This window comes from Pan troglodytes, chromosome 19 (assembly GCF_028858775.2).
Source record: "Pan troglodytes isolate AG18354 chromosome 19, NHGRI_mPanTro3-v2.0_pri, whole genome shotgun sequence".
Classification (NCBI taxonomy): domain Eukaryota; kingdom Metazoa; phylum Chordata; class Mammalia; order Primates; family Hominidae; genus Pan; species Pan troglodytes.
The window spans coordinates 12,515,741-12,535,000 of NC_072417.2; the positions used below are offsets into that span (position 1 = coordinate 12,515,741).

The 19,260-nt window shown below is 59.4% G+C and overlaps 2 protein-coding genes across 8 annotated transcripts in view; one reads left to right on the forward strand and one right to left on the reverse strand.

Annotated features, from left to right (window-relative positions):
* RTN4RL1 (reticulon 4 receptor like 1) overlaps positions 1 to 646 on the reverse strand; it is a 91,356-nt gene extending 90,710 nt beyond the window's left edge. The window contains exon 1 of the mRNA XM_024350164.3: positions 165 to 646. Coding sequence (XP_024205932.1) covers positions 165 to 177 — 13 coding nt within the window. The 5' untranslated portion in view covers positions 178 to 646. The remainder of the gene's footprint in view (positions 1 to 164) is intronic.
* A 4,764-nt stretch (positions 647 to 5,410) lies between these two features.
* Positions 5,411 to 19,260, forward strand: part of DPH1 (diphthamide biosynthesis 1) — a 15,916-nt gene continuing 2,066 nt past the window's right edge. For 2 of the 7 annotated variants that reach the window (XM_063798174.1, XM_024350166.3), the window contains exons 1-10: positions 5,411 to 5,526; positions 8,806 to 8,958; positions 9,080 to 9,143; positions 13,848 to 13,969; positions 14,407 to 14,564; positions 14,713 to 14,834; positions 17,635 to 17,703; positions 18,098 to 18,254; positions 18,385 to 18,485; positions 18,982 to 19,060. In XM_063798174.1, coding sequence (XP_063654244.1) covers positions 5,451 to 5,526; positions 8,806 to 8,958; positions 9,080 to 9,143; positions 13,848 to 13,969; positions 14,407 to 14,564; positions 14,713 to 14,834; positions 17,635 to 17,703; positions 18,098 to 18,254; positions 18,385 to 18,485; positions 18,982 to 19,060 — 1,101 coding nt within the window. In that variant the 5' untranslated portion in view covers positions 5,411 to 5,450. Of the gene's footprint in view, positions 5,527 to 8,684; positions 8,959 to 9,079; positions 9,144 to 10,498; positions 10,595 to 13,641; positions 13,743 to 13,847; positions 14,122 to 14,406; positions 14,565 to 14,712; positions 14,835 to 17,634; positions 17,704 to 18,097; positions 18,255 to 18,384; positions 18,486 to 18,981; positions 19,061 to 19,260 lie in introns of those variants that run through there. The other 5 variants (XM_024350168.3, XM_063798177.1, XM_024350167.3 and 2 more) reach the window with 5 other exon arrangements.

Here is a 19,260-nt window from a genome sequence, read left to right on the forward strand (position 1 = left end):
GCTGAGCCCCAGCAGCAGCCCCTCGGCGGGTGCGCCCGGCAAAACCCACCAGCCCGCCGGGGGCTACTTCCCAGACCGGGAGCCCCGGCGCCGGGCGGCTCCCGGGCTCGCGGCTCTTTCCGGAGCGCATTCAACTTCAACTTGCCCCTGCGGCTCCAACTCACCTTTGCGAAGCATGTTGGCCACGGGGCCGCCGCTCCGAGGTCGGCCTAGGCGCACTCCCTCCCGGGGTCCAGATTCAAATCCCTGGGCGCCAGCTGCAGCTAATCCGAGCGCGTCGAGGCGGGGGCAAGCCGGGGATCCGCTCGTGCCCGGTGGCCCGGCCCCGCAGGGGCATGGTGAGCTCCAGCCCCGCGCCGAGGGCACCGGCGCCCGCAAGCAACCGTGGTGCTGCCCGGCAGCCCCGCGCGCTTGCTCAGCCCCGGGGCGAGCGGCTTGCTCTGCGGAGCCGGCGGCCTGCTTCTGCCACCCGGAGCACTTTGCAGGCGGTTTTGAGGGGGGACGCCGCCCCCTGGCCAGCCGGCCGCAGCCCCCTCCTCTCCGCCCCCTCGGACCACCGCCGCCGCGGCTGCAGCAAAAGGGCGCTCGCACGCACCGCCGAGCTCCAGGGAAAGCGCCCGGCGCGCGTTTGCAGGACCGAGCGATCGGCGGACCGGGGCGCCTCCCTTCCTCCCCCCGGCTTCCCCCTCCTCTCCTCCTCCCTCCCTCCCTTGCTCTCTAGCTCCCTCCCTCTCGCTCCGCTCCCCGCCCCCGCTCACGGAGCGCCTCCCATACAAAATTTATGAAAGTGCTCTCAGCTCGCAGTGCCGAGCGCCGTCCTATTCCCAAGGCAGCAGCGCTCAGCCGCGCGGCGCCGCCTCCCAAGGTGTTTTCACTGCGCCCGCCCCCGGGGAAGATGCTCGGCCCGCGTCCGTCCAGGCACCTGCCCCAGTCCCCAAGCCGGTCCTCGGACCACTCCACGCCCCTCCCCGGCCCCGCAGGCCTCCTGGAGCCCGAACCCGCAGCCCAGCCCCCGCCCGCTCGCCCTTCGCGGCTGGAGGTCATCGGGAGACGCGGCTGGGACGCGAGGACCGCCGCCCAGAGTACGGATCGCGAGTCCGCTCCCTGCCCCGTCTCCTCCCTGGCCAGCGCCCCTTCTCCCAGTCTCGACGGCTCTTCCCCGCACTGAACAGCTCCAGCGAACCCGGCTGCCCCGCACCCCGAGTCCCAGGACACTGTTCTTTTGTGGGGAGAGGAGGGGAGCAAGCATTCGGAAAGGGCCAGCTGCAAATTCCAGGGAGAAGGAAGGACCCGTGCGGGTTCGGGTGGGCTGTCTCCGCCTGGGTGGGGTGGCGGCGGGGGGTCTCTGATCTCCCTTGGTCCACACAGACCCCGCCAGGGGGTTCGCGGAAAATGGAGGAGGCGCGCTTGGAAAGCGGGTCCCGCAGGGGCCTGTTGAGCTGAGGGAAGAGAAGGTTCGGGCCAGGCGAGATCCTGGGTGGAGGCGGCACCCCCTACTGGCCTGGGATCAGAGGGATTCGGAGAGAAGAAAAAGCGGATGGACCAAGGCTGTCATTCAACACACATTCACCGAAGGCTCAGCATGTGTGGGGCACTACTGTTCCTGAAAATTCAGCAGACGAAAGAGACTTGTCTTTGCCCTGTCCTCAAGGAGTTTCCATTTTAATAGGGGCCAAATGAGGAAAGTCCAGAGAAGATGGGAAGATTGTGCTTCGAAGAAAAACAAGCAGAATATTGTTCTGGAGCTGACACGGGGGTAGAGGTGGCAGTCAAGGAAAGCTGCTCTGAGCAGGTGACATCCAAGCAGAAATCCAACTGAATCCCTCCTTGTAGGAAAAGGTGACATGATAGGAAGGTCAAAAAGAAGGTCAGGGCCGGGCGCGGTGGCTCACGCCTGTAATCCTAGCACTTTGGGAGGCGGAGGCAGGCAGATCACGAGGTCAGGAGTTCGAGACCAGCCTGGCCCGCATGGTGAAACCCGGTGTCTAATAAAAATACAAAAATTAGCCGGGCATGGCGGCAGGCGCCTGTAATCCCAGGTACTCGGGAGGCTGAGGCAGGAGACTCGCTTGAACCCGGGAGGCGGAGGTTGGAGTGAGCCGAGATCGCGCCACTGCACTCCAGCCTGGGTGACAGAGTGAGACTCTGTCTCAAAAAACAAACAAACAAAAAGGGCCAGGCTGGGCGCGGTGGCTCACACCTGTAATCCCAGCACTTTGGGAGGCTGAGCTGAGCAGATCACTTGAGGTCAGGAGTTCGAGACCAGCCTGGCCAAGGTGAAACCCCGTCTCTATTAAAAATACAAAAATTAGCCGAGCGTGGTGGTGTGCGCCTGTAATCCCAGCTACTTGGGAGGCTACGGGAGAATCTCTTGAACCCAGGAGATGGAGGTTGCAATGAGCTGAGATCACACCACTGCACTCATGCCTGGGTGACAGAGCGAGACTGTCTCAAAAAAACAAAACAAACAAAAAAAAGAAGGCCAGTCTGACGTATTCACTCACACCTGCATTTGGTGGCACTGAAGCTTCAGATTTGAGCTAAGGCTCTGGGCTTGGACTTCCAGAAGCTTCAGGTGTCGTGGGAAAAGAAAGACCCGCAAACCATCTTAGAGTGTGACTGACAGAAGTCACAAAGACTGCGAAAGGGCTCTGCTAGCTCTGCCACGGGCTACCGGATAATCAGGAAACAGTCACAGAAGAGGTGCCCTTGGAGTTAGGTCTTGAAGGCTGAGTTCACCACACTAAGAAGGGGGAAGGGCATTCCACGTAGATGCTTGAAGGTGAGAAGTAACCTTGTTCTGAAGATAGATAAGATTGGTCCTTCCTGAGGACCATGGGCTCACACCTATAATCTCACCACTTTGGAAGGCTGGGGTGGGAGGATTGCTTGAGGCCAGGAGTTTGAGACCAGCCTGGGCAACAGTGTGAGACTCCATCTCTGTTTCAAAAAAATGTTTAAAGATAAAAAAAGATTGATGGCTGCTACTCTGGGCACACTGCCCATGGCCACAGGAGCAGTTAAACACGAACAAAAAAAGATTGGTCCCTCTTGGCGTAGAACAGAAGGTGAGGTATTCCTTCTCTTAGCCACCAGCTACAAGGCAGTGCTCACCCCACTGCCTGCCTTAGCCCTGACACTGGGAGCCTGAGAGGTCCTCTGTAAGTACACCGAGGCCCAGAGAGGATGAACAACTTGCTCAACGTCACATCACAGATCAGCGATAAAGTGTGGGCCTGACTCAGGGCCTGAATGTGGGATAATCCTCCTTCCACCTCTCCAAGCCGCCTCCCCATGACCCCCTAGCCCACAAACTCTAGCGTCTTAGGAAAAGTTGGCTGGGGCTGGGCGTGAGTGTGAGAAGCAGAGTTATTTCAGGCCTCAGGAGGGTTGGGTGCTGCCTTGGAGTCCAGCCAGGGAGTGGGGGCGAGTGAAGGCGGGTGTTGTGGTGTACTGTGGGGGTGCACTGTGCCCGCCTTCTTGTCAGGCAGTAATTACTCAGACTGCTGAGTAACTCAGGCAGGGAGACCCCCACAGACAGATGGAGGTGCCCTCAGCCCAAGCTGAATGGCAGCCCCCAATGTCCTGCACCACGGGGTCTTGGGGAAGCATTCTCACATCTGTTCTTCATGTCCAGTTCTCCTAGGCATCATCCGGCTTCCTAATGGGGGCCAGAGCAGCTCATTAGGCACAGCGGGTGCGGGGCAATGTTACAAGAGGGATGGGACCTTCGCCATCAAACAGGCCCCACCTCTGATGAGGGAAAGGTCCCAAGGGATATGGCGCCTGCTAGGGAGAAGCCATTGCTCAATTGGAGCCAGTCCTTTCCCCTTGAAACTCCATGCTGCAGTCACAGCTAAGGCTGTCCACAGGCTGGGCAGCGGTGTCCTGAGAGAGGAGGGGCTGAGCTCCTGGAATTCAGATCTTGCACCCTGGGGATCCAGAGAAGCTGGGGGGAGATGGGAAGGTCTAGTCCGGACGCTTATCGAGTTGAGGGGAGTGTTCCTGGGACCCACATTGGTCACTTTTCTGTCTAGAGCTACCTGTCCTAAGAGTGCCGGTGGCCTGGGGGGCACAGCACTGACCCTTGGTGATGGTCCCTCAGCTGCTCACTCCCTGCCTGTCCAGCCATTCCTCCTCTCTGGGCAGCCTCCCAGGCAGGGCCTGTCTCTGGCTGCTTGTTTTTACTTCTCCCTGCACCTTAATTAGGGGTTTCCAAGCAGGGAGGGCCTCTGGGGGAGCCCGAGGCCACAGAGCTGACTTAAAGGGCCAGCTGTGCTCACAGCACCACCGCAGAGAGAGGAGGAGGATGCCAGGGGGCTGGGTAGACCGTCAGCCCTGGAAGACCATTGTTCCCCGGGACAGACTGCTGAGGGCCAGTCCTGCAGGTACTTTGCTCTTCCAAAGGTCAAAGCCATCTCACTGGCTGTCTTCTCTTTGGGGTCTCTGGGGCTCTGGCCAGTGATCAGGAGAAAGACCAGCCCTGAGGGGCAGGGCAAAGGTTGGCCAGGGTCCAGAAGGGTTAGACATCACAGTCCTCCACTGCCCACCTTCCCAGGAAAGTACCCTCAGGCTGTGGGCCTTCCCCAGAGGGGCAGTTTCTACAGGGTCTACGCAGTGGATTCTAAAGGTGATAAAGGCTGGGTGCAGTGGCTCGCGCCTGTAATCCCAGCACTTTGGGAGGCCAAAGTGGGAGGATTGCTTGAGTCCAGAGGTTCAAGACCAGCTTGAGCAAAATAGTGAAACCTTATCTCTACTAAAAAAAAAATTAGCTGAATGTACGCCTGTGGTCCCGGGTACTCAGGGGGCTGAGGCAGGAAGATGACTTGAGCCCAGAAGGTTGAGACTGCTGTGAACCATGATCGCACCACTGCACTCCAGCCTGGGCGACAGACCAAGACCCTGTCTCAAAAAAAATAATTTAAAAAGCTGATAAGGGCGATCCAGAAACCTGCACCAAGACTCTCAACTTGGAGCTGGGCTGGTGGTCCCTGAGTTCTGTCCTGCCGGACAGTGGAGTCCCCCTAGTAGGGAACGTGGCCCCACACGGCGGCCGGGTGACCGACCACTGCTTACCAGGAGGGGAGACTGGCAGGGGGGGCTCAAGGAACATCTGGTGGGTGTCCCCTTCACAAGACTCGGCCTGCAGAGTTCGTGCAGGGAGTTCGCACATAGGAGAGCACCGGTCCGGGAGCGCCAGGATCGTGCCCGGCCGGGGAGAGGAGCGGGAGACTAAGTCGCAGGGCAAGGGCAACTGCCATAGTCGGGGACCTCTAGGGAATCCTGAGTCCCGGCATTCTGGGCTGGGGTGGAGCCCACTACAGCCCCGCCCCTATCTCCTCCTTTATGGCCCCGCCCAGCGGGTATCCCCCGCCCCCGCTGACCGATCGGCGATCGATCGCAATGTCTGCGCTCTCCGCGTTCTTCCAGCGCTGTCTTTTTAGTACCACATGCGCAGGCAGGTGATGGCGGCGCTGGTTGTATCCGGGGCAGCGGAGCAGGGCGGCCGAAACGGCCCTGGCAGAGGTGGGTGCTGGAACGCTGCGCCCTCCAGACCTCGCATCTCGGGGCGGGGCCCCCAAGTTAGGGACAGGACCAACCCCCTTTAACGGCGGCGGCGCCTTTCTCCGCTAGATCCCGCTGTTAGTCGCCTTGGGCCGCCCTCACCAGCTCGGGGTCGCTGTCAGCCGGAGCCCAGGGGTACCAGTCTTTTGCAGCTTTAGGGCACGACCGAGAGCAGCCCTTAATCCTCCAATCGGAAACTACAGCCTTGTCTTGGCGGGCAGACGGATAAAATGGACTCGACGGGGAGGGAAAGGGCCAGGCCAGATGCAGCGGGCATTTTACGAGTGCGCCCTCAGGGAATGCTTTCAGGAAAGAGGCAAAAGGTTTCATTCGCCAGGCATTAACTGAGCGCCCACCGAATGCCAGGCCTGCGCTGGGTGCAGGTACTAGAATCAGAGATCTCAGTCTACTGGGGGAATGTTAATGTAAACATATCATAGCCACGTGATAAAGGAGGAGGTGCCTACTGGTCCCTGGGACACATTGAAGGGCTAACGTTAGCAGTTCCTTACACCCCAGCGACCACTAGGGACCTGTCAGAGGAGGATCTGTAATGGGCCTAGGAAGCCTAGGCTGATTGTCCAAGGCTTTTGAAACAACTGCCCAAAAACCATAGCAGTGGTAACGTTCAAATCTGATCTCAGGGCCCCAGCCTCCGCTGGACCATCCCCACCGCCGCCCACACAGTGGGTGAAGCCTCATGTCTGGGCGGGTCCCTCCTATCATAGTGTGGGGCCCTAGCAGAAGTTGTGGCACATAGCACAGTCTCAATACATACTCGTTGAATAAGTTAATTTCTTGCCTTTTCATATCCTCAGACTCTGTGGCTCCTGAAGAGATAACGGGGTTGAACTAAGCTTAATTGTCGGGGCAGGGCATAGTGGCTTACACCTTTAGTCTGAGCACTTTGGGAGGCTAAGGAGGATTGTGTGAGCCCAGGAATTCCACACCAGTCTGGGCAACATAGGGGGACCCTGTATGCACAAAAAAATAAAAAATAGCCGTGCGTGGCCGGGCACGGTGGCTTACACCTGTAATCCCAGCACTCTGGGAGGCTGAGGCGGGCGGATTACCTGAGGTTAGGAGTTTGAGACCAGCCTGGCCAACATGGTGAAACCCTGTCTCTACTAAAAATACAAAAATTAGCCGAGTGTGGTAGCACACGCCTGTAATCCCAGCTACTCGGGAGGCTGAGGCAGGAGAATTGCTTGAGTCCGAGAGGCTGAGGTTGCAGTGAGCCGAGATTGCACCACTGCACTCCAGCCTGGCCAACAGACAGAGTGAGACTCTGTCTCAAAAAAAAAAAAAAAAAAAAAAAAATTAGCCCTGCGTCTTGGCACATGCCTGTGGTCCTAGCTACTGGGGAGGCTGAGGTGGGAGGATTATCGTTTGAGCCCAGGAGGTCGAGGCCGCAGTGGACCATGATTGCGCCCCTGCACTCCAGCCTGGGTGATGGAGTGAGACCCTGCCTTAAAAAATAATAAGATGAATTGTTTATTCAGCTTATTATTTTTTATCCTACTTAGGAGTAGGATGAGACCAGAGTAAGAGTTGCAGTTTGCTAAGGGCTACGGTTTCCCCTTTACTCCAGGAGTTGTAATTATGTGTATACCTGTCTTTTCCCCCCCTAGACTGCTGGTCCCTAAGGGACAAGGTCACTTTTCTGTCCTTAGTGGTACGTCCACCACCCTGACTCAAGTGTTCTTTCCATCCTTCCTGGTTTAAGAGTAAGGAGGAGCAATGGGACAGCTAAGTCAGTCAAATGTATGATGTTTATTTCCCTTTTAAATGAGGAGAAGTAAGCGTGAAAGAACGAACAGTGTGGCCACAGTCAGTGGGGTTCTGAGTCAGGAGGGCAGTCTTTTAAGTTAGTATTCATGTTTAACGGTTTGCTTATAGACCTCATATCTATAAGCTCAAAACTTCAAGGTGTCCTCAGGAGGTGGGAGAGGGGGGACATTCTCCCAGGCTGGCTGGGCTGGCTAGACTGACTCTTAGGTTTTCCGCAGGGCTGTTCTCTATCAGGGAGCAGTATATGGACTCAGACTCATTCTTTGCCCCTTAGCCCCTGGTGTCACCTCTGCTCTCCTGAGGAAGAAGGTGAGCCATATTCTATTCATGGGCTCAAGTCTTCGATTCCCAGTGATTTCACAACATGGAAATTATACCGGTTACCTTCTGGCTTAATGAATTGTCTCTACCTTCAGGATGAATTCAGTGAGAACGAAAGCTGGGCCAACCCCCTTGGTGTCTGGATCTGGCCCTTAAACTTGGTGGAGTTAACAGCTTAGCTGGGTCTTGTTACCAAACTCAACTTGGGTCTTCCCATCCACACAAAGCAAAAGCCAAACACTGACATTGAGATTTGCAGGGAGAGAACAAGCATTTATTGTAAGGCACCAAGCAGGGAGACTGGGCAGCTAAAGCTTAAGACCTAAACTTCCTGATGGCTTACAAGCAAAGGGTTTTTATTTTATTTATTTATTTACTTATTTTTGAGATGGTGTCTCGCTCTGTTGCCCAGGCTGGAGTGCAGCGGCGCGATCTCGGCTCACTGCAAGCTCCGCCTCCCGGGTTCACGCCATTCTCCTGCCTTAGCTGGGACTACAGGTGCCTGCCACCAGGCCCGGCTAATTTTTTGTATTTTTAGTAGAGAGTAGTATTTCCCCGTGTTAGCCAGGATGGTCTCGATCTCCTGATCTCGTGATCCGCCCACCTCAGCCTCCCAAAGTGCTGGGATTACAGGCGTGAGCCACCGCGCCCGGCTGCAGAGGGTTTTTAAAGGCTGGGCTTCTGGGGATCTTTAAAGTGAATTAAGGGCTGGGGAATTTATGGAACTTTCTTACCTATTTTCTGGCTTCAGTCTGTCTGAGGTCTTACATGACAGCAATTAGTTGGCATTTTTCACCTGGTGGGGGGGTGGGGGTCCTGGTTTCTGAAAAATAACTTAGGAATATATGTCAAGGTGTTATGTGTAGTTTCTATAGGGAACCAGACATCTCGTGACTCTGACTTGGGTGACTGTTGTTTATTATCTTCTTGTTTAGCAAGTTATTTAATTCCCTAATTGCTGGTTGTAGGGCTAGCTAAGATGCCTGGGATTTTTCTTGAGATGACTCAAAATTTTTATTTCTATGCTTGAGGGGGGGCACCGGCAGGCCCTGAAAAGGGATCCCTATTCCATCTCAATCTGGCTTCGGCCAAAGACAGACACCAACTCAGGCCTTATATCCATTCTAGGTCGGGCCCCTCGGGGCCGCGTGGCCAATCAGATCCCCCCTGAGATCCTGAAGAACCCTCAGCTGCAGGCAGCAATGCGGGTCCTGCCTTCCAACTACAACTTTGAGATCCCCAAGACCATCTGGAGGATCCAACAAGCCCAGGCCAAGAAGGGTGAGCCCGTGATCATTGAGCTGGGGTGGGGGTGGAGAGGTTGCCTGGCCCAGATGGGACAGTGTCCCCCTTGCAGCCCCTTCCTAGCCCTCCACCTCTCATGTCTCTGCTCGTCTTGCAGTGGCCTTGCAGATGCCGGAAGGCCTCCTCCTCTTTGCCTGTACCATTGTGGATATCTTGGAAAGGTGAGGCTTGGGGCACTGGAGAGGAGGGTGAGCCAGGCTTCCCCCACCCCCTATGCTCATTACCCGGGTGGGTAAAGCCCTAGTGGCGGGCATTTTTTCCTTCTGAACCTCCACCTTCCCCCTTTCCCTCCCACAACCATACACACACTCAGGGAAAACCCAAAACAAATCTCCCAGCTTGCTGAGAGCCCTGCTTGTCCCTGCAAACCCCCCCTCCCCTAAACATTTGGGACAGAGAAAGAAATCAATCCCAGTGTCTTCAAAGCTAGACCCAGAGCAGGTGGTAGGACCTGGGGAGGAACCTAAGAATTCTCCAAGCTGCCCCTGAAATGCGCTGAGTGATCAGTGGGAGGTCTGCCGGTGGGGGGCGGCGGGGGGCACCTGTTCCTCGGGCACATTTGGGGAAGTAGGGCAAGGATGGGTTTGGAGTGGGGAGGTGCCTGGGAGAAGGTATTCAGTTCCTCTACATCCTACCCGTGTCACTCTAAGTTTCTGCAATACAATGAGCCATCCTTGGTGGGGAGGGTGAGAGCTCAGCCATCTGGAACCAGCACAGGAACAGGGGAGGGGAACGAAGAAAGGGGAGGTCATCTCATGCTGGGAACCTCCCACTCCCCTGCTGCCCCATCGCCCTCCCCTGCTCCTCCCTCCCCCTCCCCTGCTCCCCCATCCCCCTCCCCTGCTCCCCCATCCCCCTCCCCTGCTGCCACCCTCCCTCCCCTGCTCCCCCAAACCTCTCTTCTCCCCCCTTCCCCTCCCCTGCTCCCCCTCCCCCTCCCCTGCTCCCCCTCCCTCTCCCCTCCCCTTCCCCCTCCCCTTCCCCCTCCCCCTCCCCTGCTCCCCATCCCCCTCCCCAGTTTCCCCATCCCCTCCCCTGCTGCCCCATTCCCTTCCCCTACTCCCCTTCCCCCTCCCCTGCTCCCCCCTCCCCTGCTGCCCCCTCCCCTCCTCCCCCACTCCCCTGCTGCCCCCTCTCCTCCTCCCCCACTCCCCTGCTGCCCCATCCCCCTCCCCTGCTGCCCCATCCCCCTCCCCTGCTGCTGCCCCATCCCCCTCCCCTGCTGCTGCCCCATCCCCCTCCCCTGCTGCTGCCCTCCCTCCCCTGCTGCCCCATCTTGTTGCCACAGACTCACTTCCCTGCTCCCACCGTCTTGCCCCTTGGGGATGCTCTCTGGGGCTCAGGCCAATTTGCATACATTTTAATCTATAAAAAATTAAGTGCTGTGGCTGACTCAGACGCCTGGGCTGCATTCTAAGGAGGTGAATAATCTGCTTCTGGGCACAGCCTGATTTGGGGAAGGGGGTGGAGGAGGGGGTGACTAGCAGGAGCTCAACTCTTCCACTGCCACACCCCCAGGGGAAGGATGGGGGGACCCCAGTCACTGAGCCAGCCTCCACGCCCCAAGTGTGAGTCTCTTTCAAGGAAGAGGGGGTTCTCCTCCATTCCTAGGGTGAGTTCAGGGGTACAAGGTCTTCCCCACCCACCCCCTCCCCCAGTGATTCAGGCCTGGCAGCAGTTCCCACGGCAGTGTTCTGGCCAGAGCCTCCTCTTCCTGATGCAGGAGGCGTGTAGGTGGTGCCATGTGCTATGGGGGAGCTGTGCCTGGGTCCCCCCATCCTGGGCACCAAGGGCCCTGCCTGCGGTGGGGAGGGAGTGGGGGTCCAGGCGAGAGGGCCCTGCCTGTGGTGGGAAGGGGGTAGGGGTTCGGGCGAGCGGGCCCTGCCTGTGGTGGGGAGGTAGTGGGGGTCCGGGCTAGAGGGCCCTGCCTGTGATGGGGAGGTAGTGGGGGTCCGGGCGAGGCGGCCCTGCCTGTGGGGGGGAGGGGGTGGGGGTCCGGGTGAGGGGGCCCTGCCTGTGGTGGGGAGGGGGTGGGGGTCCGGACGAGAGGGCCCTGTCTGTGGTGGGGAGGTAGTGGGGGTCCAGGCGAGAGGGCCCTGTCTGTGGTGGGGAGGGAGTGGGGGTCTGGACGAGAGGGCCCTGCCTGTGGTGGGGAGGGAGTGGGGGTCCAGGCGAGGGGGCCCTGCCTGTGGTGGGGAGGGGGCCCTGCCTGTGATGGGGAGGTAGTGGGGGTCCAGGCGAGGGGGCCCTGCCTGTGGTGGGGAGTGGGTGGGGGTCCGGGCGAGAGGGCCTTGCCTGTGGTGGGGAGGGGGTGGGGGCCCTGCCTGTGATGGGGAGGTAGTGGGGGTCCAGGCGAGGGGGCCCTGCCTGTGGTGGGGAGGTCGTGGGGGTCTGGGCGAAAGGGCCCTGCCTGTGGTGGGCAGGTAGTGGGGGTGCAGGCGAGAGGGCCCTGCCTGTGGTGGGGAGGTAGTGGGGGTCCAGGTGAGGGGGCCCTGCCTGTGGTGGGGAGGGAGTGGGGGCCCGGGCGAGAGGACCCTGCCTGTGGTGGGGAGGGAGTGGGGGCCCCGGGCGAGAGGACCCTGCCTGTGGTGGGGAGGGAGTGGGGGTCCAGGCGAGAGGGCCCTGTCTGTGGTGGGGAGGGAGTGGGGGTCCAGGCGAGGGGGCCCTGCCTGTGGTGGGCAGGTAGTGGGGGTCCAGGCGAGAGGGCCCTGCCTGTGGTGGGGAGGTAGTGGGGGCCCCGGGTGAGAGGGCCCTGTCTGTGGTGGGCAGGTAGTGGGGGTCCAGGCGAGAGGGCCCTGCCTGTGGTGGGGAGGTAGTGGGGGTCCAGGCGAGGGGGCCCTGCCTGTGGTGGGGAGTGGGTGGGGGCCCTGCCTGTGGTGGGGAGGTAGTGGGGGTCTGGGCGAAAGGGCCCTGCCTGTGGTGGGCAGGTAGTGGGGGTCCAGGCGAGAGGGCCCTGCCTGTGGTGGGGAGGTAGTGGGGGTCCAGGCGAGGGGGCCCTGCCTGTGGTGGGGAGTGGGTGGGGGCCCTGCCTGTGGTGGGGAAGTAGTGGGGGTCTGGGCGAAAGGGCCCTGCCTGTGGTGGGCAGGTAGTGGGGGTCCAGGCGAGAGGGCCCTGCCTGTGGTGGGGAGGTAGTGGGGGTCCAGGCGAGGAGGCCCTGCCTGTGATGGGGAAGGGGTGGGGGCCCTGCCTGTGGTGGGGAGGGAGTGGGGGCCCGGGCGAGAGGGCCCTGTCTGTGGTGGGGAGGGAGTGGGGGTCCAGGCGAGAGGGCCCTGCCTGTGGTGGGGAGGTAGTGGGGGTCCAGGCGAGGGGGCCCTGCCTGTGGTGGGGAGGGGGTGGGGGTCCAGGCGAGAGGACCCTGCCTGTGGTGGGGAGGTAGTGGGGGTCCAGGCGAGGGGGCCCTGCCTGTGGTGGGGAGGGGGTGGGGGCCCTGCCTGTGGTGGGGAGGGAGTGGGGGCCCGGGCGAGAGGACCCTGCCTGTGGTGGGGAGGGAGTGGGGGCCCCGGGCGAGAGGACCCTGCCTGTGGTGGGGAGGGAGTGGGGGTCCAGGCGAGAGGGCCCTGTCTGTGGTGGGGAGGGAGTGGGGGTCCAGGCGAGGGGGCCCTGCCTGTGGTGGGCAGGTAGTGGGGGTCCAGGCGAGAGGGCCCTGCCTGTGGTGGGGAGGTAGTGGGGGCCCCGGGTGAGAGGGCCCTGTCTGTGGTGGGCAGGTAGTGGGGGTCCAGGCGAGAGGGCCCTGCCTGTGGTGGGGAGGTAGTGGGGGTCCAGGCGAGGGGGCCCTGCCTGTGGTGGGGAGTGGGTGGGGGCCCTGCCTGTGGTGGGGAGGTAGTGGGGGTCTGGGCGAAAGGGCCCTGCCTGTGGTGGGCAGGTAGTGGGGGTCCAGGCGAGAGGGCCCTGCCTGTGGTGGGGAGGTAGTGGGGGTCCAGGCGAGGGGGCCCTGCCTGTGGTGGGGAGTGGGTGGGGGCCCTGCCTGTGGTGGGGAAGTAGTGGGGGTCTGGGCGAAAGGGCCCTGCCTGTGGTGGGCAGGTAGTGGGGGTCCAGGCGAGAGGGCCCTGCCTGTGGTGGGGAGGTAGTGGGGGTCCAGGCGAGGAGGCCCTGCCTGTGATGGGGAACGGGTGGGGGCCCTGCCTGTGGTGGGGAGGGAGTGGGGGCCCGGGCGAGAGGGCCCTGTCTGTGGTGGGGAGGGAGTGGGGGTCCAGGCGAGAGGGCCCTGCCTGTGGTGGGGAGGTAGTGGGGGTCCAGGCGAGGGGGCCCTGCCTGTGGTGGGGAGGGGGTGGGGGTCCAGGCGAGAGGACCCTGCCTGTGGTGGGGAGGTAGTGGGGGTCCAGGCGAGGGGGCCCTGCCTGTGGTGGGGAGGGGGTGGGGGCCCTGCCTGTGGTGGGGAGGGAGTGGGGGCCCGGGCGAGAGGACCCTGCCTGTGGTGGGGAGGGAGTGGGGGTCCCGGCAAGAGGGAGGCTGTGTGTATTCATACAGCCACGCCCATGCCCACCACAGCACTCAGCGCGGGAGTGAGGACCTTTGGGTGTGTGTGCGTGCTCACGGCTCTGGGTGGGTGAGTCAGGGCATGGGGTGTCTGTGTTTTGACCCCACGTGTGCCGGAGTGAGGGTTGGGGTCCCTCCTGCAGCCTGAGCCTGGGTAGAGGAACGAGGGTCCTCACGCAGCAACAGTTCCAGGAGCGGCTGCCAGGCTGGGGCAGGCGGCAGCTGTGCCCCTCCTAATCTTTGTTGGCAGAAGTGGCAGCTGCCATCCCGAGGAACTGGGAGAGGTAGGGAGAGAGGAGCTGGGCCCTGAGACACCCTCCCAGGGTTGGGTCTCTCCTACCTCAGTCCCCGTGTCCCTGTCCCACCGTTCCCCACCCCTGTGCCGGCAGGTTCACGGAGGCCGAAGTGATGGTGATGGGTGACGTGACCTACGGGGCTTGCTGTGTGGATGACTTCACAGCGAGGGCCCTGGGAGCTGACTTCTTGGTGCACTACGGCCACAGTTGCCTGAGTATGGTGGGGCCAGGACACCTGGACGGTGGCGGGGCTGGCAGGGAGGCAGGCTGCACATTCATCTTCCCCATGGCAGTGCCTTCTTGTCCTGCTTGGAGACACAAGGTCCCTCCTGGTTTCTGGGGTGGCCTCTGCCTTCCCGCTCTGCAGGTAGATCTTTCCTTTGGATTTGGTTGCCTTGGCAACGGTGCTCTGTCCCAGATGCAGGTGTTTGAAAGGCTGTTGGTTGTAGAGCAGGCTGGGCCCCGGCCGGGTGACAGAGAAGTCTGATTGAGAAGGAGCTTCTAGGGGATCTGTAACCCCCCTCTTCTCCTACCCTGTCCTTTTACCCCCAGGCTGAAGCCACTGCGCCTGGCTGCTCAGAGACCTGAGCCTGGCCGGGCCCTCTGCTGCTCCTGCCTTCCCAAACAGCCCCTGAACTCCTCCCTCCCACAGTTCCCATGGACACCTCGGCCCAAGACTTCCGGGTGCTGTACGTCTTTGTGGACATCCGGATAGACACTACGCACCTCCTGGACTCTCTCCGCCTCACCTTTCCCCCAGCCACTGCCCTTGCCCTGGTCAGCACCATTCAGTTTGTGTCGACCTTGCAGGTGGGTGGAACGAGGATCCTCGGCCTCCCGCAGGGTGGACAGCGGCCACTCTCCAGCTGTTGCAGGATCCCCAGGTGCTCCAGGCTGTTTCTCAGCCCTGGCTCTCCTGCCCCAGCCGCTGGCTTCACTTCCCTCGTCATTCCTACAGGCAGCCGCCCAGGAGCTGAAAGCCGAGTATCGTGTGAGTGTCCCACAGTGCAAGCCCCTGTCCCCTGGAGAGATCCTGGGCTGCACATCCCCCCGACTGTCCAAAGAGGTGGAGGCCGTTGTGTAAGTTAAAAATGGGGGCCAAGTAAGTCCTAGAGACATGCGTGTACCCTGGGAGGGAGCCTGAGGTTCATCATCCAGGAAAGAAACCAAATCTAATGCTCCTTACCTGTGAGCCTGAGGTCACACTGCAAGGTAGGGATCAAACAGGGAGCAGACCTCAGGTTTACTGTCGCTTTCTCCACTGCCCAGTCCATCATCCAGAAGGCTGTGCAGGGTGGGGGCAGGAATCAGAGGGCCTGATGGGGGTTGAGGGTGGGCTGGAAATGGTGGGAATATAATTGGAGAAGATGGATGGGCACGCCCAGGCTGCAGCCCCATTAATTTACCATCCGGACAGCTAACAAGCAGAAGCAGCGTGTCTCCTGCCGCCTAATTATTTTAGGTAATGGAAATGCTTAATGTTGTGTGAATGCAGCCAGCCTGAGAGCCGACGGCTCCCCCGACTGGGACTAGGGAAGGGAGCCCCGTTCCGTACTAATGGCAGGGAGGGAGGGGTGCTCCCTGACTCAGTCCCACCTCTGGGGCTTCGGAGGCTGTTTCCACAGGCCTGACACCCCTGTCCCTAGATAGGCCCACATCAGGGCCTTCCCCAGCCCAGATCTGGCAGCCCTGCTCCCCGAGCAGCACTGAGCGGCATTCCCCCTGTGCCCACGTCACTCAGTCTCTACCCTTGGGGTCCTCAAAGTGTATGTTGGAGGGAGGGACACCCTGAATGTTAGCCATTCATCAGAATGAAGTGTGGTCTCCAAGAGGGAGAGAAGGAGCTGCCACAGGCAGGTTATCTTCCACGCTCTGTAGTCTTCATGGGCTGGGAAGCTACTGTCAGGGACAGCATGTCTGGGGGCACACTTGGTACAGCCTGGGTTGAGCCTCAGACACAGTGCTTCCTAGCTGTTTAATACTAGGCGAGTTTCTTAACATCCCTGAGCCTCAGTTGTTATCTTCTGTAAAACAGGTATACTATACGTATCTGGGAGGATTAAGAGATAGGACTGCGTGAACTAATTCACAGCAGGTACTTAGTCGATGCCTGGTACACAGAAGGCACAAGTCCAATAAACAGTAGCTGTTGGCCGGGCACAGTGGCTCACGCCTGTAATCTCAACACTTTGGGAGGCCAAGGCAGGAGAATTGCATATGTCCAGGAGTTTGAGACCAGCTTGGGGAACATAATGAAACCCTGTTCTCTCCAAAAAAAAAAAAAAAAAAAAAAAAAAAAGGAATTAGCTGGGTACAGTGTCCATGCCTGTAGTCCCAGCTCCTCAGGAGGCTTAGGTGAGAGGATCGCTTGAGCCTGGGAGGTTGAGGCTGCAGCGAGCCATGACCGAGTCACTCAACCTGGGTGACAGAGTAAGACCCTGCCTCAAAAAAACAAAATGAAAATCCGGTAGCTTTTGTTATAACTCAGTAACTGGCCCCAAGAGCTAGTTTGGGCAGAAAGTAGCCATTGTATGCCCTGCAACCTCATGTACAGCATAGATCAGAGGTCCCCAACCCCTGGTCCCATGGCCTGTTAGGAACCCTGCCGCACAGTAGAAGGTGAGGGGTGGGCCAGCCAGCGTGACCGCCTGAGCTCCGCCTCCTGTCAGATCCGCCGCGGCATTAGATTCTTGTAGGAGCTCAAACCCTATCGTGACCTGTACATGCGAGGGATCTAGGTTGCATGATCTTTATGAGATCCTAATGCCTGATGATCTGAGGTGAGACAGTTTCATCCTGAAACCATCCCCCAATCCCACCCGTGTCTTCCACAAAACCTGTTCCCGGTGCCAAAAATATTGGTTACTGCTGGCGTAGATGACTCCTTGAACACTACTGTCCACATCTGTATTGAGCTTGTGAAGGAGAATCTGTTCCCCAACTTCCAAATGAGGATCTCTAGAACCCCAGGTGGCCTTACCACGGCCGGCTGCTCCTTCACTCTTCCCCAGAAGCTTGGGGTGGGACGGTTCTTAGATTCTGCATTATGTAAATAGAGGGACCTTAGAGTCATCCAATTCAAACTCCTTATTTCACACGTGAGAAAACCAAGGCTCCAAGAGGTGAAGTGAAGGCTTGTCCCAGTTTACACAGAGGCACAGCACAGCCAGCTGTGAACTCAGTCCTCTGGACTTTTTTTTTTTTTTGAGACAGAGTCTTGTTCTGTCGCCCAGGCTGGAGTGCAGAGGTGCGATCTCGGCTCACTGCAGCCTCTGCCTCCCGGGTTCAAGTGATTATCCTGCTTCAGCCTCCCCAGTAGCTGGGACTACAGGCGCCCGCCACCACGCCCAGCTAAGTTTTTGTATTTTTAGTAGAGACAGGGTTTCACCGTGTTAGCCAGGATGGTCTTGATCTCCTGACCTCGTGATCCACCCGCCTCGGCCTCCCAAAGTGTTGGGATTACAGGCATGAGCCACTGCACCTGGCAGCCCTGTGGACTTCTTTTTTTTTTTTTTCTTTTTGAGACGGAGTCTCACTCTGTCGCCCAGGCTGGAGTGCAGTGGCGCGATCTCAGCTCACTGCAAGCTCCACCTCCCGGGTTCACGCCACTCTCGGGCCTCAGCCTCCCGAGTAGCTGGGACTACAGGCGCCCGCCACCACACCCAGCTAAGTTTTTGTATTTTTAGTAGAGACGGGGTTTCACTGTGTTAGCCAGGATGGTCTCGATCTCCTGACCTCATGATCCGCCCGCCTCGGTCTCCCAAAGTGCTGGGATTACAGGCGTGAGCCACTGCACCCGGCCAGCCCTGTGGACTTCTAAGCCAGCGAGTGCCTCTTCTGCTGCCCTAAACCACACTTAGCCTCCTTTCCACCCCTGCAGGTATCTTGGAGATGGCCGCTTCCATCTGGAGTCTGTCATGATTGCCAACCCCAATGTCCCCGCTTACCGGTATGGGCTGGGCCGGGCTGGGCTGACCAGCTGGTGAGGGGTGAGATTCCCTGCCACTGAGGTCCTCAATTGGTTGCATCCCCATTTCCTGGCCACTAAGCCACCAGCCCTAAGGGTCTGAGGCACTTGGGCCCTGGATCTGGGCATTAGCCCCAGGGCTGCTGTTGCCTACCCGTCTCCTGGGGTTTACACGGAGATCCTAAAGCCGCCCACTCTTGTCTGCTCCAGCTGTGGGACAGGTCTTCCTAATGACAGTCCCCGCTCTTGCCTCTGTTCTTAATTACCTGCGTGGGGCCTAAAGGTTCAGGAGCCCACGGGGCTGAGTCAGGAGCTGTGTGCATAATACTGGTCCTGACAGTGGCTGCCACAGTGACCCTGACTGCTTCTTTTCCAGGTATGACCCATATAGCAAAGTCCTATCCAGAGAACACTATGACCACCAGCGCATGCAGGCTGCTCGCCAAGAAGCCATAGCCACTGCCCGCTCAGCTAAGTCCTGGGGCCTTATTCTGGGCACTTTGGGCCGCCAGGGCAGTCCTAAGATCCTGGAGGTCAGTGGGCTCAGGACAGCCTCTGGAGGAGGGAAGTGACTGGGAACACAGCTGGGAAAACCAGTAGGCCACAGGTTCAGCTTTGGCTGCTTGACCAGGTGACCCCCACCCTGCCTCCCTCTCCCAACAGCACCTGGAATCTCAACTCCGAGCCTTGGGCCTTTCCTTTGTGAGGCTGCTGCTCTCTGAGATCTTCCCCAGCAAGCTTAGCCTACTTCCCGAGGTGGATGTGTGAGTACCTGCCTGGCTATGACTGGCTAAAGAAGCTTAGAAGCTGGGTCTTGCCCAGCTCGTCTTGAAGGCTGGAGCCAACAGGAATTGCTTCCATGGTCATGGAATTTTACTGTTTACAGAACCTCCCTGGGAGGGCTAACTGGGTCATACCTGCTTTGGGACTTTGGGGCTCAGAGGCAATGGCAACATCACATTTGTCCTTGTGAGATGAGTTTGAGCGGTGGCTGACACCTGCCCTGTACCAGGTACTAAATTTGGTTCTGGGGATACTATCACCAGTGAGCTGCCCTGGAAAGCTCATTGTCGGCAGAGGAAACAGGAGAAAACACGCAACGATACAGTATTCCAAACAGCAGTGGGTCACTGTCTTTACTTTAGGATTCATAAAGCCTGTTAATGAATGGGTGTGCTGGGGGCACTGTCATGTTCTTCAGCATGCTGCCTGGGCGACGGGGAGGCCCTTCCTAGGGTCTGACCTGGCTTCCCTTCCCAGGTGGGTGCAGGTGGCATGTCCACGTCTCTCCATTGACTGGGGCACAGCCTTCCCCAAGCCGCTGCTGACACCCTATGAGGTAACACCAAGCTCTGGGAGAGAGTGGGCTTTGGACGTGGTTCTCAAAGGTGAGGTCTGGAGTGGAGTGGGGTGGGTGGGCAGCATAGATTCCGGAGTCTGTCTCGATTTCTCCAGCGGAGTCACTTCCTAGCTGTGCAGCCTTAGGCAAGGCCCTGAACCACACATTTCCCTTCTGTGGCAGGGGACAGTGTGCCCTTC